At 43.1% G+C, this 17,878-nt stretch overlaps 1 protein-coding gene across 1 annotated transcript; it reads right to left on the bottom strand.

Moving 5' to 3' along the window:
* Nucleotides 1-3,568: 3,568 nt before the first annotated feature.
* NARS1 (asparaginyl-tRNA synthetase 1) lies at nt 3,569-17,661 on the bottom strand. The gene is made up of 15 exons (XM_056323482.1): nt 17,591-17,661; nt 16,781-16,863; nt 16,445-16,510; nt 16,250-16,342; nt 15,723-15,812; nt 14,397-14,475; nt 13,332-13,402; nt 12,968-13,054; nt 10,489-10,710; nt 9,889-10,088; nt 9,295-9,430; nt 8,150-8,263; nt 6,420-6,551; nt 5,671-5,802; nt 3,569-5,062 (listed from the first exon to the last, which is right to left on the bottom strand). The coding sequence occupies exons 1-15, from the start codon at nt 17,631-17,633 to the stop codon at nt 4,931-4,933; spliced, it is 1,680 nt and encodes a 559-aa protein (XP_056179457.1). The 5' UTR covers nt 17,634-17,661; the 3' UTR covers nt 3,569-4,930.
* Between the last annotated feature and the right edge of the window lie 217 nt (nt 17,662-17,878).

Below are 17,878 nucleotides of genomic sequence, written 5' to 3'. Positions count from 1 at the left end.
TGTGAGGGCGGTTGGTGTGTCTGGCTAAAGCCAGGGCAGAACACCCTGCAGGGCTGCACCAGCTAGGAACTGGTCCTGGGCACTGGAACCTGTCCTGAACACTCAGTGCAGCAGCAGGTGCTGGCAGTGGACAGTGCTGGCTGTGCCAGCACCCAGGCATTGCTTCCTGCTGCGCTGGCACACCTTTGCAATAACCACAGGAAAACTGTTACTTGGAACATGGTACTTTAAAAGAGCTGATAAAATTACAGTGACAAAACCAGCACAGGGAAAGTGCAGTCCCTCACACTCAGAGGCCGCAGCAACTCCAGTGTGGTGAGCAGGGCCAAGGGGCTGCGCTGGGAGCTGGCCTGGCACAGGTGGGGCTGTGTGCTGGCATTCTGCCTGTGCTCCAGGTGAAACACATGTGTTGATCTCAGCCCAGTGCACCAGGAAAAAACCCAGCCTAAATCATTATTTACTCTGCAGACTGAAATCTTCTCCAAGAGATGGAAAGAATAGGCTTTTCAAAGCTCAACTTCTGCCTCTGCCAGCGCACAGTGGGAAAGCTTTGCAATAGGGCTGCACCTCGCACGCAGGGACATGCACTGTGTTTACAGTGTGCATCATTTATGAGATTTCCTTCGCATGCTGGGAGGAACAGCATTTCTCAGCTGGAGGCAGATATCCACAGAACTGATTTATGACCAGCAGCACCTCTGCATACTGTTACAGTGCCAGCTGGGATTCTCTGTCCTGGTCACAGCCCAGTGTGGTTTGTGGATGCTGGAAATCAAAGGTGGCTGTTTGGTAGGCAGGAGGGGTCAGACAGGGAGGTACTGCTGGCCCAGCTGCTGACTTGCTCCATGTGCTCTGGGGCTCTTACTGCTGGCCCAAATGCTATAGTCTTTACCCCTCTTTTCCATGCGATAAATGTAGACAGTAGCAGTGCAGGACCAGTGCCTGAGGAACAGGACAGCTGGGAAGAGGTCCAGCTCAGGTGGAACAAGGACTACAGGCAGCACACAGAACAGACTGCAGCGGTACAGCCTCGCACCAGGGCAGGACCCGACTCCTGCACCAGGGCTCCTGGCTCGTCAGACACACTGGCACAGGACTGCAGAGCTTGTCTGGTAACCTTCATTCCTAGTAGAAACACAAAGAAACAAATACCAGAACTTATCCTGCACACAAACATTTGATTTGCATCCCACATCTTCTCAGCAGCGGTTTCAGTTGCCCTGTGTACAGCTTATGGAAGCCAATGGCAGACCTAGCTCTTGCTGCCCAAGGCCTGGCAGCACTGTGCTTCTCCTTCCCCCTCCAGCGAGCTGTAGCTGTTTCAATCCTGGCTGCCCTGTGGGGAAGTGAGCAAAGAAGAGAAACCCCACATTTGTGAAGGATGCTGGGCTCTCTGGGATGGTTAGTGCCACACCACTGGCAAGGAGCTTCAAAAGGTCCTCACAAAGGGTGGCCAGATGAGTTTCAACGTAGATGAATATAAAATAACGTGTGTAAGGAGATGTAATCTAAACAAAGCTACATGATAGTGATCTTGAAGCTGCCAGTTACAAGGCTGAAAGGGCTTTGGAGCCAGTCCAGTTCACCAGTTAACAATCTAACTACCAGTCTGACTGCGGAGATACCTTGAGGGAAGATTAAACAGTATGAGGAGAAGTCCAAGTCCTCATTCCACATTTTCTCCTCTTTTGCAGGTTTATACATTCTAATAAAAACAAACTCAAGTATTCTTGTACTCCAAGCAGCTGCAGTGTCTTTCTGAGAGCTATTATTAGCAATCATAATCTGCAAGTGATGTAAGCTGCACTGGAATTTGCGAAGGAGCCCGGAGGAAAGTGCTGTTCCCTCTGGTCCCTGGAGTCCTAACAGCCAGTGAGACCAATGAGCTGCTTTGCTTCCCCCAGTACCTGACCAGTATTGCCCACATATACAAGGTAAACATACTGGGAAGGAGGACCGAAACATTGAACTCTGATAGGAAGGACCTAGGAACACTGCTAGCTCAAAGAACACATCTAGCAGCAAATGTGATTAAATCAGCCCTGAATAAGAACTTAAAATCAAAAAGCTTTGCTGCTGGAGAGCTTGGGAACTAGCTTTCTGGATAGCTGGCAGAAACACCCAGGATCATGTTTTAAATCACTGGAGACATAATCAAACTCAGCAAATTTTGTAAGAACACAGTAAAAAAAAGACGACACCACACAAAAACCACAACTGATGAGACACGGAAATAAAACCCAAGATAACATTTATCATTTCTCAGTCTCTAAAAGTAGGGGTTTTTTTTCTTGATGATCAAAAACCTGAATTGAGCCTTGTTGGTAAATCAGGAACTACACCAATCCCATTTAACATAGCAAAGGTTTGTTTTGAAGCAGCATTTCAACATTGCAGTGGCTGCCTAAGAAATTACTCCTTATTACTCCACCGGTAGATTTGCACTGGCTTTTGCTTAATTCAGGGATATTTCCCTTAATTTGGGGATCTTTCCCAGGCAGGTGGTTTGCCCAGCACCACCTCTGCTCCACAGGCAGATTATAGAACTGCACAGCAGTCTCCATGAATTCCGCTAGTAGCTCCCCTGATACGAAGGCTTTTAACCTTTACAAAGTAGCTCAGCCCTGCCAGTTTTAAGGACAGAAAACTGATTGCAAACAAGTGATGTTTTTCTAGTACGATCTTTTCCTTTACCTTATGTACTCAACACATGCAACAATACCCCAAACCACAGGAAATATGCAGTTGACTATACTTTTGCTGGTATTTAAAAGAATCTTTTAAGTTCTGTGTTTGGACAAAGAACCACCCATCAAAAATGGAGTAGGGCAAGTGAGAGAGAGCGCTAAGGCATGTCACTGTACAAGATTTTCTTCTACCGTAGCTACAAAAGGACTGGGAAAAGGTTGAATTCAAAGAGGTGGGTAAGAAAGAAAACCATCTTAGCACTGCTCACATCTTAGAGCATCTTTCCTTCATCCTTGTGCAGTGCAGTCCCTACTCACCTTCCCTGCTTTGGCAGGGCACCCCTCAGGTCATAAGCAGCAATGCCACAGTGGCCCCCCAACAAACCCCAAGACATTAAATCCAGACATTTAACAGCTCTGGAAATAACCTCACTTCTGCCTCGCCAACTGGTACAGTTGGAAGATGTTAACGCTGCTTACAAACCAGGCTGGCTTTGGGCAGCCACAGCTACAAGCAGGCAAAAGTCACATGCACTCCCCCCCCAAGAGCTGCTGCCTTGGCAAACAATTATTCAAGCACCCCTTTTGTTCTCATTTATTCTTTCTAGAATGTTTCAGCTGGGTAGCTGGGGTGGTCTATCCAAACTATAAAAATACATGCCTTTGAGTTAATGGGGATTTAGTTCAAAAAGAAAAAAAGCTAGTGCCATTTTTTTGGAATATGTATTTCCTGCACTTGGAAATTCCCTTTTCCTGTGCTTTTGCCCACATAGATACTGTCTGTGACAGGACTGACTATATTAAGCAAGTAAGCTATAAAGGCTAAGTAAAAGGAAAGGAATAGACATTGGAGGTCAAGAACTACCCTCTTGCACACCAACTTACGTTGCCACAATTTATTGGTTGCCAATTTAGACCAGTTTATATTTTTAACATGCAAGATGAAGAAAACCAGTCATTTATTACAAAAATATGGGTATTGCACAGCTCAACAATTCTGTGAATGGCAAATCCAGATCAAATCTCAGTGCAGATAGCGAATGATGCACCTACCGATTTTTTTTTCCTCTCTAGTAAAAATAATTACTTTATTTATGATTAAAAAGCATACAGATGACAACACGTTAAATATTTCATTAATCCTATTTAATAACTTGAGTACAGTCAGAGAATCTGCTCAGATGCAGTGGCACAAGAGAACATGGAGCCAGCTAGGAAACATGGAACTGCTCTACTATGAAAACGTACTTCAGCATGAGACGGGAAAGCCCTGCTTGAACTACAGTTCATCTAGAGAGGACAGCAATTCAGTCAGCATACAATGCTGAAATCCAATTGTATTTCAAAGTTATCAGTTTCTTTAGGTCTTGGTCACTTCTGGTTTGAAACAGATGGCAGAACCTTAATTTGGAAGGCACCACAAACTACCCCAGTGCCTACGAGCTAACAGACAGTGCTCCCTTCCTATTGTCATTCAGCACAGGCTGGGGTGTGCATGGACCCACTTACAGCGCTGCATCCACAGGTACCAGGAAAAAGTAGCAAATCCTACCTCACCAGGTGCCTCATCATTTCTAACCAATAAATAATCTGGAAAAAAACCCCAACCAGCCACCCCCATCTCTTGCAGTGGAATTGTGTGGTAAATACTACATACCTTGCTACTGAATAAACTAAATCAGAACTTTGATTAAAAACAGTAGGAGCTAAAAAAAGTGCAACGCACAACAGAATTAATACCAATTTTATATTCTGTTGAGCTCTTCAGATGATGTCTTTTTCATGCCATTCTCTGAGGTCAGTATTTGGGAATTTAAAAAACTTGAAATCCTGATCTCTCCAACAAGAAATCAAGAGAAAACAGATGAAAATTAAAGCAAATAATAATAATAAAAGAACAACAAAAATTCCAATGCTGAGCTTATTTTCTTTTAAATCACAGAAATTAAAAGCAGAAGCATATCTTGTTTTTTAAATGACAGCTTATTGGGATCTTTGTTCTATGTTGCCTTGAAAGCATAACCACACCTAACAATTTTTTTTATGAGGCTTCTTCCAGTTAATTAGTAGCATTTTACTTTAAAAAAGGGGTTTGTTTATATTCCTTTTCACACCCTAAATCAGTATTAGTATTAGAAACAGGTTGCAATAAGTCTTGTTCTCAGACAGGCTGTAGTATACAGTATATCATTCCTTTTCAATCATCATTTGCTCAGTTTTCTTGGAGTTTACCACAAGGACAGCTAAGGTTTGCAGCGCTGGACAAAGCGTGGGTAGAGACAGACATCTCTGATATGGTGTCGATTCAGAATCCAGGTTAGGAACCGTTCTAATCCCAAACCATATCCACCATGAGGGCATGTACCATATTTTCTCTGTGAAATTAAAACCAGAGAGTAGATATTAAACATTTTCTTGTTATTTATATAATTGCAGTAATTATGACTGGGAAAAAAATGCAAACCCAAGATTATTTTCTGAATGATGAGGAAAATGGTTCAGGCATTTTTCATTTTTTTGTTTACACAAAATTTTCATTTTGTGCTTACTTGTCACGAGTTTCCTGGGGCAATGTAAGGACTAGAAGAGGAAAAAGAAAGGTGAAAAAGAAATCTCAACGATTCTTTTCCAACTACCTCCTCCTCTCCCCTTACACTAGTTAGAGCTTAGCCATTCAAATCCGTGAAGACCAACTTCTCTTTATCTAACAGTGCCGCAGAAGGCATTATTAGAAGAATACACCTGCACAGAGCAGCCTAATGAAGGTCATCTGGTAAGGGCAGCACGCAACCGCAGCAAACAGCAGCAGTTTTAACAGACTGGAAACTGTTACGCATTGCATTTTGGCAATGCTTAAATAATTATCTACTTTGGGCCACCAGAAATACAATTCAGACTGCATCACTTTAAGAGCAAGTTTAAGGAAAAAAAAAAAAATCAAATATCATAGCTGACAAGCAACACATCTAAATCTTTTACAAACCTGATCAGTATACCAGTAGTATGGTGTGGGATCGATGCCCTCTCTCTTATAGCCTTCGAGTAGCATCTCACTGTCCCAGATACGCATGGAGCCTCCAACAATTTCACCAACATTAGGCATCAACACATCAACCTACAAAACACAGCATAAGGTCAAACTATTACAATTAACCTGCCTGTAGGAGGGGGAAGAAAAATAACCCAAACTTGCAACTATATTTCCATAACATATTTTATCATGTATATTTAATTCTGCACAACAGGAAGGCAGGCAGTTCCTTCCAGACCCAATTTTTAGATGGAATAAAATAACTAACTAGGTTCCCTAATCTCTAATACTCTTGGCCACACTGACCTGTAAAAAACAGACAAACAACAAAAAAACCCCACACACCACCACAAAACCACAAACCCAGCAACATTCCTAATAACCACCCTCTTCCTGGCCGCCTGACAGCCAGTGTTTAGACAATACAGTCTCGGAGAAGTCACAGAAGTATTGTCATTAGACTAGCCCTTGCCTGAGGTCAGTGAGGAACACACTCACTATCATCTACCCACGTTATTAGCACTTCAGAGTTACTTTATTTATTGCACAATCAACAAGCCACACCAAAAGACACCCAACCCAAAACCTGGTAAGAATTCTCTAAGATTCTCCTGGAGTACTTACTCATTCTATGCTCACTCACACTGACATTCCCCATGCTTACGCAGAAGCCTGCAACACTACATAAAATACCAACTTACAGATTCAGTAAGGCGGGAATAATCATGACAGCGCTGCATATAGAAAGACTTTATCTCTGCAGGAAATCGGCACAACAAGATTGGCTCATTAATGGTGTCTGTCATCAGTCTCTCAGGAGCTTCAGGAATATCCTAAGGTTAAAGAAGGCTTTTTTAATACTTAAAGCCAAAACCACTCCAATACCTTGGAGTCCCACATGTATCAGGCATGAAACAAATGCAGTTTCACAACACACATATCCACACATTCATCCTAGTGTACCTAAACTTTTAAAACAATTTATCTTAGAAGAAAATATATTTATATATAAAAAACATACATGTTGAGGGGGGGAATCTGTTCAATTAAAAGCCAAGTCTTCCCACTGTTTCAGACAGAAAACTGAGGAAATCCTAACCTGAAATGGAGACTTTCCAAACCAGTAAACACTGAAGAGTCAAATCTGCTTCCTCCCCAATACTGTTTTCCACAAACCTCAAGACTAAGAAGTTTAAGCATTTCCTTGTTATATATATGGGCTATTTTTCAGAAACCTCAACTGATCGGTTACATAGATGAGGTTATTTGTTTCTTATCTACATTTTCTGATTGAAATTTGATAAATGGTGAAAAACCTAGCACAAATTTCATTATGATCAATTCAGCGATTTTATTGTTTAAAAACTGGAGAGAAGTGAAGGATGACACCACACTTACACTAACAGACAGGGAACATCAGTGATGTCGTCATCATGGCTTGTTAAACAAACATACTTTGCTTAGTCAAAAAAACTGTCTATCCAAAAAAGGCTTAATTTGAACTTTTATTCAGCCAATGCTCAGACTTTTCTTAAGATTCTGATTCAAAGTCAGAAGATCAGAATTTTCTTTAATAGGAAAAACCAGTCACACCTGTTACTTGTTTTAATCCAACCAAACACTGCGTTACAGCACTGACTGCTGTGAAAGTGAGGGCAGAGCCAACTACAGTATGCGCAGCAAGGAAAGTGCAACGAACACAGGCCTTGCACAAGGGCAGCTCACAAAGCAAATATCAGCCCCACAATGGGGGAAAGGAAGTAAGAATCCTTATTTCCCTCTAGAACCTTAAGTTTGGTGCAGTATGAAGGCCTTCCTCTCCCTTTACCTCTATCATCTTTGATACAGATGGGAAAAACAGTAACAGCAAAAACCCCAACACATCTGATTTTGAGCTGCCAAGGTTCCTGCAGAATATGCTGTGTAGACTTTGAAGTTAAACAATTATATCATGTCCTCCTAAAAAATTCTCTTAAATCCTTTGATGACTATGACTACACTGTCAAGTCCTCTTGATCTCCTTCAAATAATTTTGTCTTACATGTTGGAGAACAGCGAGACAGGGTACACATGGACAGATGTCAAAACAGATTTTGGTTCCAATGTTTGAAGACATTACGTGGAAAACCCAACCCACACTTGCATTCCCCAATAAAAGAATTCACTACATCTCCCAGCACAGTCCAGACAAAAATCCAGGCTTCTGGATAAACTAAGTTTATAGCAAAGCTCTCTTTAACTTAAATGGGACTAGAACTTTACTTGTTATCTATGTAATTCCAAACAAAACACAACAGATTCACACAGCAACAGTAAGCCCAACAGCATCGTAGTCCAAACATGCTGTTCTTCGAGGGCCTTCTATACCCTGAGTGCAGGGCAGTGGGATTTTGTTTGGTTTTAATTTCTAAAGAGCCTCAGAAAGACTTACTTCCCCAAACTCATAATAAGTGCCATCTTCCTTCTTCACATCATGTTCCTTTAACCACTCAATGGCTTCAGTATAGTTCATTCGTCGGAAAGGACGTTTAGGGGCCTTGAAGCCCTGTAAATAAGAGCAGACATGAAGACAGTTGGAAGAGTACCATTTTTAAAGATTATTTTTCTAGTTGATTAGCAAGTCCACTTCCAGACTTGAAGCATACACACGACTCTTCCCAGCTCATCCATCAATAAATTATTAAACAAACAAATCAAGCTCAGTACTGAAAAGATAGAACCAAACATAACCATCTTCCAAGTCCAGTACAGCTCACAGAACAGAAGCTGAAAAAGATGGCAGGAGAAAGAAAGGAAGTATTTTCAATGCTATTCCCTTTTCTGTACAAATTCATTGCATGTGTAGGTGTTTCGAACTGAGCCATTAGCAGAAGTTCCATGGGCAAGGCTACAAAAGAATATTTTTGCTGCCCTGCACACAGAACGGCTTCAGAATCCACCTTTGTGAGGTGAGTTCTGCTTCTTCCTACCTCCTGACCCCTGTCTCAGCCCAAATTTAAAACTGAACCTCCCAGTGTTTATCAGGAAAAAGGTGAAAATAACAGAGGCAAAAGACTTTGTACGTGCTCTGAGAGAAAAACTAGTGATGGAGATAGTTAGCAGTCTCTTAAAGCCATCTTCTTTGCAAAGGCAACAGAAGACAAAGGGTCTCTAACAAATAAAATAGCTTTAGAGCTTCACATTCCAGGGTGGAAAGTAAAACACCATTCTTCCGTTGCTCCCTTGTGCTCAATCTACAAGTACTAGCCGATCAATATTACGAGCTCTGGGATAGAGGTTTTTATTCCACTGGTACAGTACACATTGCAATAAGTCCCAGCACATTGCTGGCTCCTAGAACTTGCTAGCAGGAAACTTCTTCCCCCACAGTCCCCGGCTTCTAGAAGAGTCATTACCAGCCTTGCAGCATTTTCATTCTTTTGATGTTATTTAATACACTTACTATTATTAATAACAGTAAGCAAGCAGAGCCCACTGCTATGCCGTGCCCTGCCTTCCCCAAATGAACGTGCTGACCAAGAAAGGCTAAAGATCTATGTTCTTGGCTAGTCACGAGTGTTCCACACTGCTGCCTACCGGGTTTAGGTCATACAGTAAGCTTGATGCAGGAGATTTCAAGACTCTGTCTACTACGTCACAAACCAAGCTCTCCAGACGGTCCAACAAATCCTCAAAACTTATAAAAGGACATTCAGCTTCAATGTGAGTGTATCTGAAACATGAAGTCACACCATTATAAAACCATACACAAGCAACAAATCTTTTAGCTATGAAAAAAATTCTCACTAAAAAACCCACAACCCAAACACACACGCTTTTGTCCCCTTTTTCATTTCTCCCACCTCTACAGTGTAAAGGAAATAAAGCCATAAAAAAAAAAAAAAAAAGACAACAGTATCAACTGTATTTTCTAAAAAAACACAGCTTCCTAAAAATGTATCAGCTGTTTCACAGAGATCTTCCTTCACTAAACGTCAATCGTCAATGTATTATGACCCGCTAGACATTCACCAAGACAAGGTATCACCCCCAAATATACTTTGCTCAGACCTTCTGCATTAGCATTATGCCGTCTGCTTGCTGTACATTATGTCATCTAACTGACTGCTACTCCCCTGCTTTATAAATTAGCTTATACATAAATAGCAAAGTAGTATACTCTTTCCATACTCTGCCAAGTGTCTGCGGGTCCTGGATTGCTCAGCTCTGTATGACTGAGCAATACAGAAAACATCTCCTAACGCTGGAATGCAGGTCTCCAGATAGAGCTGTGATGACTGCGTTAAGTATGCCTCTTCACCAAAATAATCGAGTTTGAACAGAGTTGAGCCTCCTTCCACCTGTGTCTGGACTAAAGTTGGTGGTGTGACCTGTTAAAGAACAGAACTACAATTACTTGAGTGAAGAATTAAAGACAAGGATGACAACATGCGAGAGCAGTGACGTAAGGCACACTCTTCCAGAACACCATCTACAAAGCTTTTGTACGCACGCATCCAAGCACTTCAGTCTGATATCCTTCAGCACATTAAAAAGAGGTATGCAGGCTGTTGGGGAATCATACCGTAACAGTTACACCTCTCAGAAGTGCCTACACACCTTTGAGATCTATCTCTATGAAAGCAATCAAGTAATAGTTTCCTAAGAAACAGCTTTTCTTTTGCCCCTTTCAGATCAATTAGAAAATCTACACATTTTTTTCAGGAAAAAAAAAGTCTTGAAGCCAGGACATTAAAGTAGTCACTTGCTGACAAGGGAAAACATACTTACTTCATAATAGCCATTGGCAAAGAAATGATCCCTGAAGGCCTGCACTACCATGGAGCGCACCTTGAAGATTTTGGACATATTCTCGCCTCGAATCATCATATGCCTGTTGTTAAGCTGCACATCAACCTCTGAATCCTCATTGAGTAGATTGTCAGCCCCTCCTGCTGGGGCCAGACCAATAAGCTCCCAATAATCACAGTTCAGCTCGTGGCCTCCTGGAGCCTGCCAATTTGAAGAGAAACAAACATTTCAGAAGTCCACTTTTTTTGCCCCTTGGATGTCACCATCTGGCATCGTGGCAAAGATGTTAATCTGGTTTAAACAAAAGATGCTAAAATCCTAATTGCAGTATTTTCAAAGTGACTGCTTTGTAATTTGGTCATAGCTCACTTAGAAGTGCCATTTGCAACCCACCATGAGTCTCTCAGACTTAACGTGAATGGGATTGAGTACTACACTCAGATAATTAGAAGCTTCCAGATGCATTCAGTTTAAGTATCACAGACAGCTGGGTTTATTCAGCTGGAAGAACAGAAAGCTAAGCAGGGGCAAACTACTTACTACTTTCAGCTATTTAATGCGTGGTTATACAGAAGATGGAACCAGAATCTCTTTGGATGCGTCCAGCAAAAGGACAAATATCTCCAGTTACAACAAGGGAGATTTCAATCAGCTATAAAGAAAAAACTGTTTGCACAGCGTTGAAACGCTAGGGCATAGGCCAAGCCAGACTGCAGTCTCCATCCTTGGAGATGTTCAGAAACCCATTTGGACAAGACACTTGGCAGCCTGACCTCACATTAGATATTCTTCAAGAACAGGGCAGACCCTTCGTGATTATTACCTTCAGAGCTTCCTCCTAGCCCAAACCATTCTGTGGTAATTTACACTGCATACTAATTTTGGCTGGGATAGTTAATTTTCTTCATAGTAGTTTACATGGTGCTACAACACAACACAATGGTATGAAGAACCTTCCTGTATACCTTAAGAGCACTGCACACAGAGTGAAGAGTCTTCCCATCTATTAGAAGAAAATGCAGAGCTAAGACTGCAGTATGACATTCAAGGTATTTTGTTCTTTGTCCTATTTGAGCCATATTCTCCTTTTCTCAAACTTCAAATTAAAAATTGCTTGGATCATGATGGAGGAAGATCTAGCTCACTACAGGTACTTTTGAAACCGCCTGCCAGGGACACCTGAGCAATCTTTCTGCACTAGGTAGCATCTCACCACAACGTGACAATAGCAGGTTTCAGGCTGGCTGATCTGACCAGTCCTGTCTGTGCCATGTGGCAAGCAGAGGGCCCCACGCCAGGGCCGAGCCCTGTCCACAGACCAGACGTGGTTTGGTTTTTTTTTTCCAGACATGCTTCTTCTCCCTGTTATCTTACTAAAGATAGTACACTTTCTCAAGAGACCACAGAGGAGAATATAGATTGCCAATCCACAGAGAAGAACAACTCTCACTGCAAGAGCCGATGACAATTTTTAATATGTATCTAAAGGAAGAGGTAAGCTTACAGACTAGCAACATTAAACATCTATCTATCCTCTAAATCTCATCATTACTGCTTTGCTTTCTCCTTCACAGAAAAAGGACATTAATATAAGCAGCTATCAGGAGCTCATGTCTTTAAAACAACTACTTAAGATTTAAATAGAACAAACGTGGCCTGAGCTTGCTTGCTGTTTCTGCATCCCAAGTTTTGTAACACAGACACAACTTGGTTGTCTTTCAGTCATCTCCTAATAACTAAGAAGTGTTAAAATAATTTTCAGTAAATACCCTGACACAGGCCTGCATGTCCTCACGAGTACACTGAGTTGCTGTCACAGATAATGGTTTCTGAAAGCTTCTCTCCTGCCTTTTTATGGGCCATCCTTCATACCTAGCTGCTTAACATGGTTTTAGCCCCAACCTCAAACAATTTTCCAAACAGTAACAGGGTGTAGATGATCTAGACTGGAATGAGAGGTGCACAAGGCCTAAGCAGCATCACATTTTGAAACCTAAAATCACACTTGCCAAGTCGCTAACATGAGACCACCATTATAAACAAAGTTTTATTAAAAAAGTTACATTGCCTAGTTCATACGCCTGCCAAATACAACATGGTGAAGAGCCTACAAACCCATCTCAGTAAAAAAAGAGACACTCCCAAACTCTTAGCCTCATGAAAACTGAATAAGCCTCTTGTTAGGGAAAAATAAAGCTATGTTGTTTTTTAACATAATTTCCCACATCTATGGCACATATCAGTGGAAAATTGTTTCAGGCAAAACCAGAAGAGTCACATAGCTCACCTGTCACACACTGAACTGTGGGTGACAGCAGCAGCCTTGGAGGTTTGTTCTTTTCGCTAAATAAAGTTCCCACTGAAATAATCTAGTAATAACTTCTACATCTGCTTTTCCTTCCACCAGGAAAATGACCAACTGTTAAAGAGGAGAACCCAAACACACTAGCTCCCGTACCTGCTTGCCTTCAGGAACAAGGTTCAGCATACCGTACACTGCAACACTGCTCTCCGTAGAAAGAATTAGCCCATTGTAACACTGACACTGCAGGGAGAGAAAGAGACAAAGGCATAGTAAAGGTAATTTTTTTATTTTGCTATGACATCTACTGGAGTCCCAGACAAGATTAACTCCTAGTCACTTCTAAATAGTTCTCACATTGACAAAAAAAATAATCTCTACTAGTAGGAGATACAATTTAACAATAATAGAACTTAATCAGTAGGTTTAGGAGAGCTTACAATTGTCTGTACGAAAGAAAACCAGATGAGGTATGAACACTTATGAAATGATGGAACAGAATTAAATCATCACAACTTACCAGGTCATCTGAAAGGACACATTGAAGAAAACCCGTGCCATCTCTCAAAACAATGAACATCAAATTTTTTCCTAGTTAAAAAGAAAAAAAACAAACACCAGAGTGCCTCAGCTTTATTCACCGATCCATTTGGAGAGCCCCACTCCCAAGACATACCAATTACCCCTGTGCAGATTATTACAGAAGGACTGTGATCACATTCTTCCTTTTTAAAAAACAGATGATTCAGGTAAGCACTGAGGCATTAGCACAGTTATAAATGCCTTTCAGAGAGCTGTATTTTGTATAACAAGTTAAAGTAAGTTTCAACAGACATCAAGAGCAAAGCCTGCTCCAACATCAACCGGGTTGGGATTGCACTGCCATGCCAAGACCTGAGATGTCCCTCGGGTCCTGAGGGACTACAAGTCTATCTGCAGAAATGCTGAACTCACAGGCCCAAGGTACACCTGACATGGGCAAAGCAGTCACCCACCTCTCCACAAAAGCATATAATGACAAAAATAATTTGCTAGAAACTGTTCATGATATCCAGATCCACAACTGCTTCATCAAGTCCTTCAATGATAATCTGAACAAGTACCTGTGGAGTCAGAAGCACCTCTGCCATGCACTCCCATGCCCCAACCGAAGCTACCTTGCTAACTAGAATACCAATCATTTTGATAGCAAGTATTTACGGTCAAAGAAGTTATGCTACTTTATGTAACTTTACAATTCCAATTTGCTGATTTCACTATGAGCAGATGCTTGTTAGCTACTCAGTTTGCAGGATTAGTTTAAAACATAGAACAAATCTTTTGAAGAAATTCCACAGGACTGGGCTCCAAACTGAAAATCCCATTAAGATTTTGACTAAGAAATGTCCGCATGCTTACTTGTCATGCAGAATTTTCAGTGTTGTTGTGACCACTGTGATAAACCAAAGAGAACACCTAACTGATAGTTTAAAAATTTAAGAACAGGTGCTGCCTGATTCATTCTAAGTGTCCGAATTTTGAAGGCTATGGTATTTGTTCCATCTCTCTCCACAGGTTCAGTAACTTCTAAATGCTTGTGGTTTACCTTGCCTCCGTAATCTGTGAATCCAGCCAAAAATCTTCACTCTCTGGCCTCTGTAAGCCTCCAGAGCATTAATCTTTACCTGTAAAGCCGGGAATAAAAGCAATCAAAGAGAGAAATGATTCACCATTTAGACTGTGTTTTTCACGTAATTACTTAGCATATGTCTATGTGTATATGACACCTCCCTCCCCAATAGCTCCTACCAGGAGCACTTGAAGCAAAGTTCCACCCAGGCTATAAGCACAGCTGCCAATACTGAAGAGCTGTTTAGTAAGGAAATAATACTTTAGCCAGGACAGGCAGTACACTGGGACAGCACTTCCAGGCTTCACATAGAGTCCTTTCTATTTAGAAGGCTTACTTTGCCGTGTAGCAACCAAGGACTGTAATAGCTTTTGAAGAAGCTCACTTTTGAGTTTGTTTGACCGAAAGGAGAAGTGAAAACATGTAACAGCTCACATCCTAAGACTGGAGTATTTGGTTATTACTGGAAATCCAAGGTGCACTGCATCACCAAAAGACTTGGAAAGGATGCCTCAGGCATGTTTTCTGGCACTCTGAATGCACCGTGGATTAATTTCTCAAGACAGTGAATGCCTTTAGAGGATGAGTTCAGTTAGCAGAGTATCTGGATCTGACATGGGTACATCTAAATGTGTAGCTGAGGTACTAACACTGCTATAGGCAGAACAACCCAGCAGACACCTTCAAAATGCATCACATCTCAGGCAGCTAAGGACTGCTACATTACACTGGTCTAGAAGAGACTGTGATTTCGGTGCAGCTGGGCCTGGCTGCCCCTTTCTCAAAGAGCAGCCATCAGAGTGCAGGTCTCTGATCAAAACCCTCTTCTACACAGGGTCTATCCAAACACCTGTCACAGGGCAGCACATATGGTATCTGCTTACTAAGGATTGCACCAGATCACCACATCCAGCAGGACTCTACAAAGAGCCAAGTAAGAACTATATTCTATGTCTCAGTAACCAAAATTACATCCTCTAACCAGCACTGTTTCTTCACTCTCCACCACTGCAATAATCAAACAAAGCAAAACTAATGAACTTTTTGAAAAACAGAAATATGGTTTCTGCCAGCAGACAAACAGAGAAGTCTCATGTGTGAACTAAGAAAGTTCAGATACCCATCAAGCACACGAGAAAGACCAAAGTCTGTATAATCGGAAAAGCAAAGCTGCATTGATGGACAGTAACAAGACAGTAGACTTCAACAGCTGCCGGAGCCAGAAAGCAGAGAGACTCACTCTCTGTGCAGACAAGATGCTCCAACACAGGCCACGTATCAAGCTCACTGGATCTTACTCACACATTTTGGCTCTGGAAAACTAGGATCATTCTTGATAACAACCTTCTTAGCTTCCTCCAGGTTCTTCTCTCTTCTCAAGAGATCTTCTGCCTTTTTTTTTTAATTAAAAAAAAAGTATTAAACAGCTGCAAGCAGGCTTTATAAGATTCCTACTCTCCACAATTACCAGAGACTATAATGTATGTTTACAGACACACGTCATAAAAAGCCTCGATGTTACCTTGCTGGGGCCTAAACCTGCCCTAATTCATGACCAGGATGAGAACCAATGCACAGATACATTTCTCATTTTTTTCCCAGAAAGTCTAAAGCCAAGATTGCAACTGTTCAAAACTCACCCAGTTTCAGGCAACTTGTCCCAATACAAACAAAGGCAAGTTGTAACTAATGCATGTGCAAAACAGTGACACGGACAAAGAACAAGCTGAAACTTTTTTAGAGGAGTGGGAATGACAACACTGCTGTTTAATGTTTTTGGAAAAGAAAAGTGGTATGCTTCCTCCAGCTTGGCATCATCTGCAACCTACCTCCTTCTTCTCCTTCGCTTCATTCTTCATTTGTTCCCTGTGCCACAGTTTTTTGATATTTTTCATCTGTGACTTTGAAATAATGGCCCATCTCTAAATCAATCCAAGGAGAAAGCAGAAAAGATTACATTTGTGTCCCTTCACACAAAGGGACATTAAAATAATTTCTACTAGGAAGCTCTAATGCTACAGCACCTCATTTTCTTTTTGTGAATCCACGTAAATAGTAGGAAATGGCTCCTTTCCTGCTGTCATCAAAGCCTAAAAAGGTGGAATAAATAAACAAGAGTCAATGGCACTGCATGCGAACTAAAGTCATCCTTCAAGAGACTGAGCAGACATCCTACTGGTCAGAGCTGTAAAAGCAGGTATAAAATTTACATTTAGAAAGACAAGGCCAGAGCAGCCTGGCCTGGTGGAAGGTGTCCCTGCCCCTGGCAGGGGGCTGGAACTGGACCAGCTTTAAAGTCCCTCCCTGCCAAAAGCATCCTTTGGCTCTTCAAAACAAAAGAGCAGCTGCTTTCCAATTACCTTTAACACAGTCTTGAACGGTTTCTTTTGTGTCCCATCACCAGTGGAATCACTGCCTTCTCGTTCAGAAACATACAGCTCATCTGTAATACATAACAAATACAGGCAATTACTCAAACAAAAAAAAAAGGCAAGGAGGAAGAGCGGACACACACAAGGATATAAAACCTTCACGGTTATCAACAATAATAAACCTTCAGAAACAAAGGCTAGTCAGACAGCGTAAGAATTATTTAGTATTTTCCGTGCAAAAAATCAACCCATGCAGTAAATACGTTATGCTAAGGCCTTAGGACATCCCAAGATGCTGACCTCCTCAAAGTCACTGGCTGCCCAGGGGGAACCAAAACCGGGAACCTCTTGCGGAAACCGCTCCCAAGCCCGCGCCCCCCCATCGCCAAGCTCCGAACCAGAAACCGAAAGCGCCTGCACTGCCCCGCCGGCCGCGCCCAGGCCCCGCCACCGCCCCCGGGCCGGCCCTGCCGCTCCCACCCCGCTCGCTGGCGGCCACAGACAGCTGCACCTCTCCGCTCCCGCCGAGGCGCTCGGCCGCTGCGCCCGGGGTAGCAGCTCGGAGCCGCCCGTACCGGCAGGGCCCAGTGGCCCCGTTCCCGCTTCCCCTCCCCGGCCCGGCCGCGCCGACCACCGTCCCCGCGCCGCTCTCCTTCCGCCCGACCCCACAGCCCCGGGCGAGCACGCCCTTGGGCCACCGGCCAGGGCGCCCGGCACCGGCCGTCACCATCTCCCGCCGCCCCGCAAGCAGCGGCGCGGGCCGGAGCACAGCGCGACAGCGGCCGCCCCGACCCTCACCCAAGACGAGAGCCGCCGTCCCAGCCAGCACCTCCGCCGCCATGGCCGCCGCCCGCCGGAACTGCCGCTCCCCGCGCTTCCGCTGCCGTGCGCCAAGGGCCCCGCCCCACCCGCGCAGTGCGGCCGAGGGAGGCCCCGCTCCGCGCTCCCGGCTCCCCGTTGAGGCTGCCGCTGCAGGGGTGCCCCCGGGCCGCGTGGCCCTGGCCACTCACCTCGCGCTGGGGGATGCAGGAGGCTGGAGGACTTTGCATATTAATTTACAGCAGTCCCGCTGCGGCCATGTCAACT

The sequence above is a fragment of the Falco biarmicus genome, chromosome W, assembly GCF_023638135.1.
Source record: "Falco biarmicus isolate bFalBia1 chromosome W, bFalBia1.pri, whole genome shotgun sequence".
Taxonomy (NCBI): domain Eukaryota; kingdom Metazoa; phylum Chordata; class Aves; order Falconiformes; family Falconidae; genus Falco; species Falco biarmicus.
Note: the sequence above shows the minus strand (reverse complement) of the source record. Positions and strands in the feature narration are given on the sequence as shown.

What these genes read in the sequence shown, in the direction of transcription:
- NARS1 (XM_056323482.1), bottom strand. Translation starts at nt 17,633, where the DNA reads ATGGCGGCGGAGGTGCTGGCTGGGACGGCGGCTCTCGTCTTGG. An exon ending in GTGTCCTTTCAGATGACCTG is followed by an intron (nt 13,055 to 13,331) that starts GTAAGTTGTGAT and finishes CTCTCCCTGCAG; the next exon opens with TGTCAGTGTTACAATGGGCT. An exon ending in TTGTTCCTGAAGGCAAGCAG is followed by an intron (nt 10,711 to 12,967) that starts GTACGGGAGCTA and finishes TCAAATTGGCAG; the next exon opens with GCTCCAGGAGGCCACGAGCT.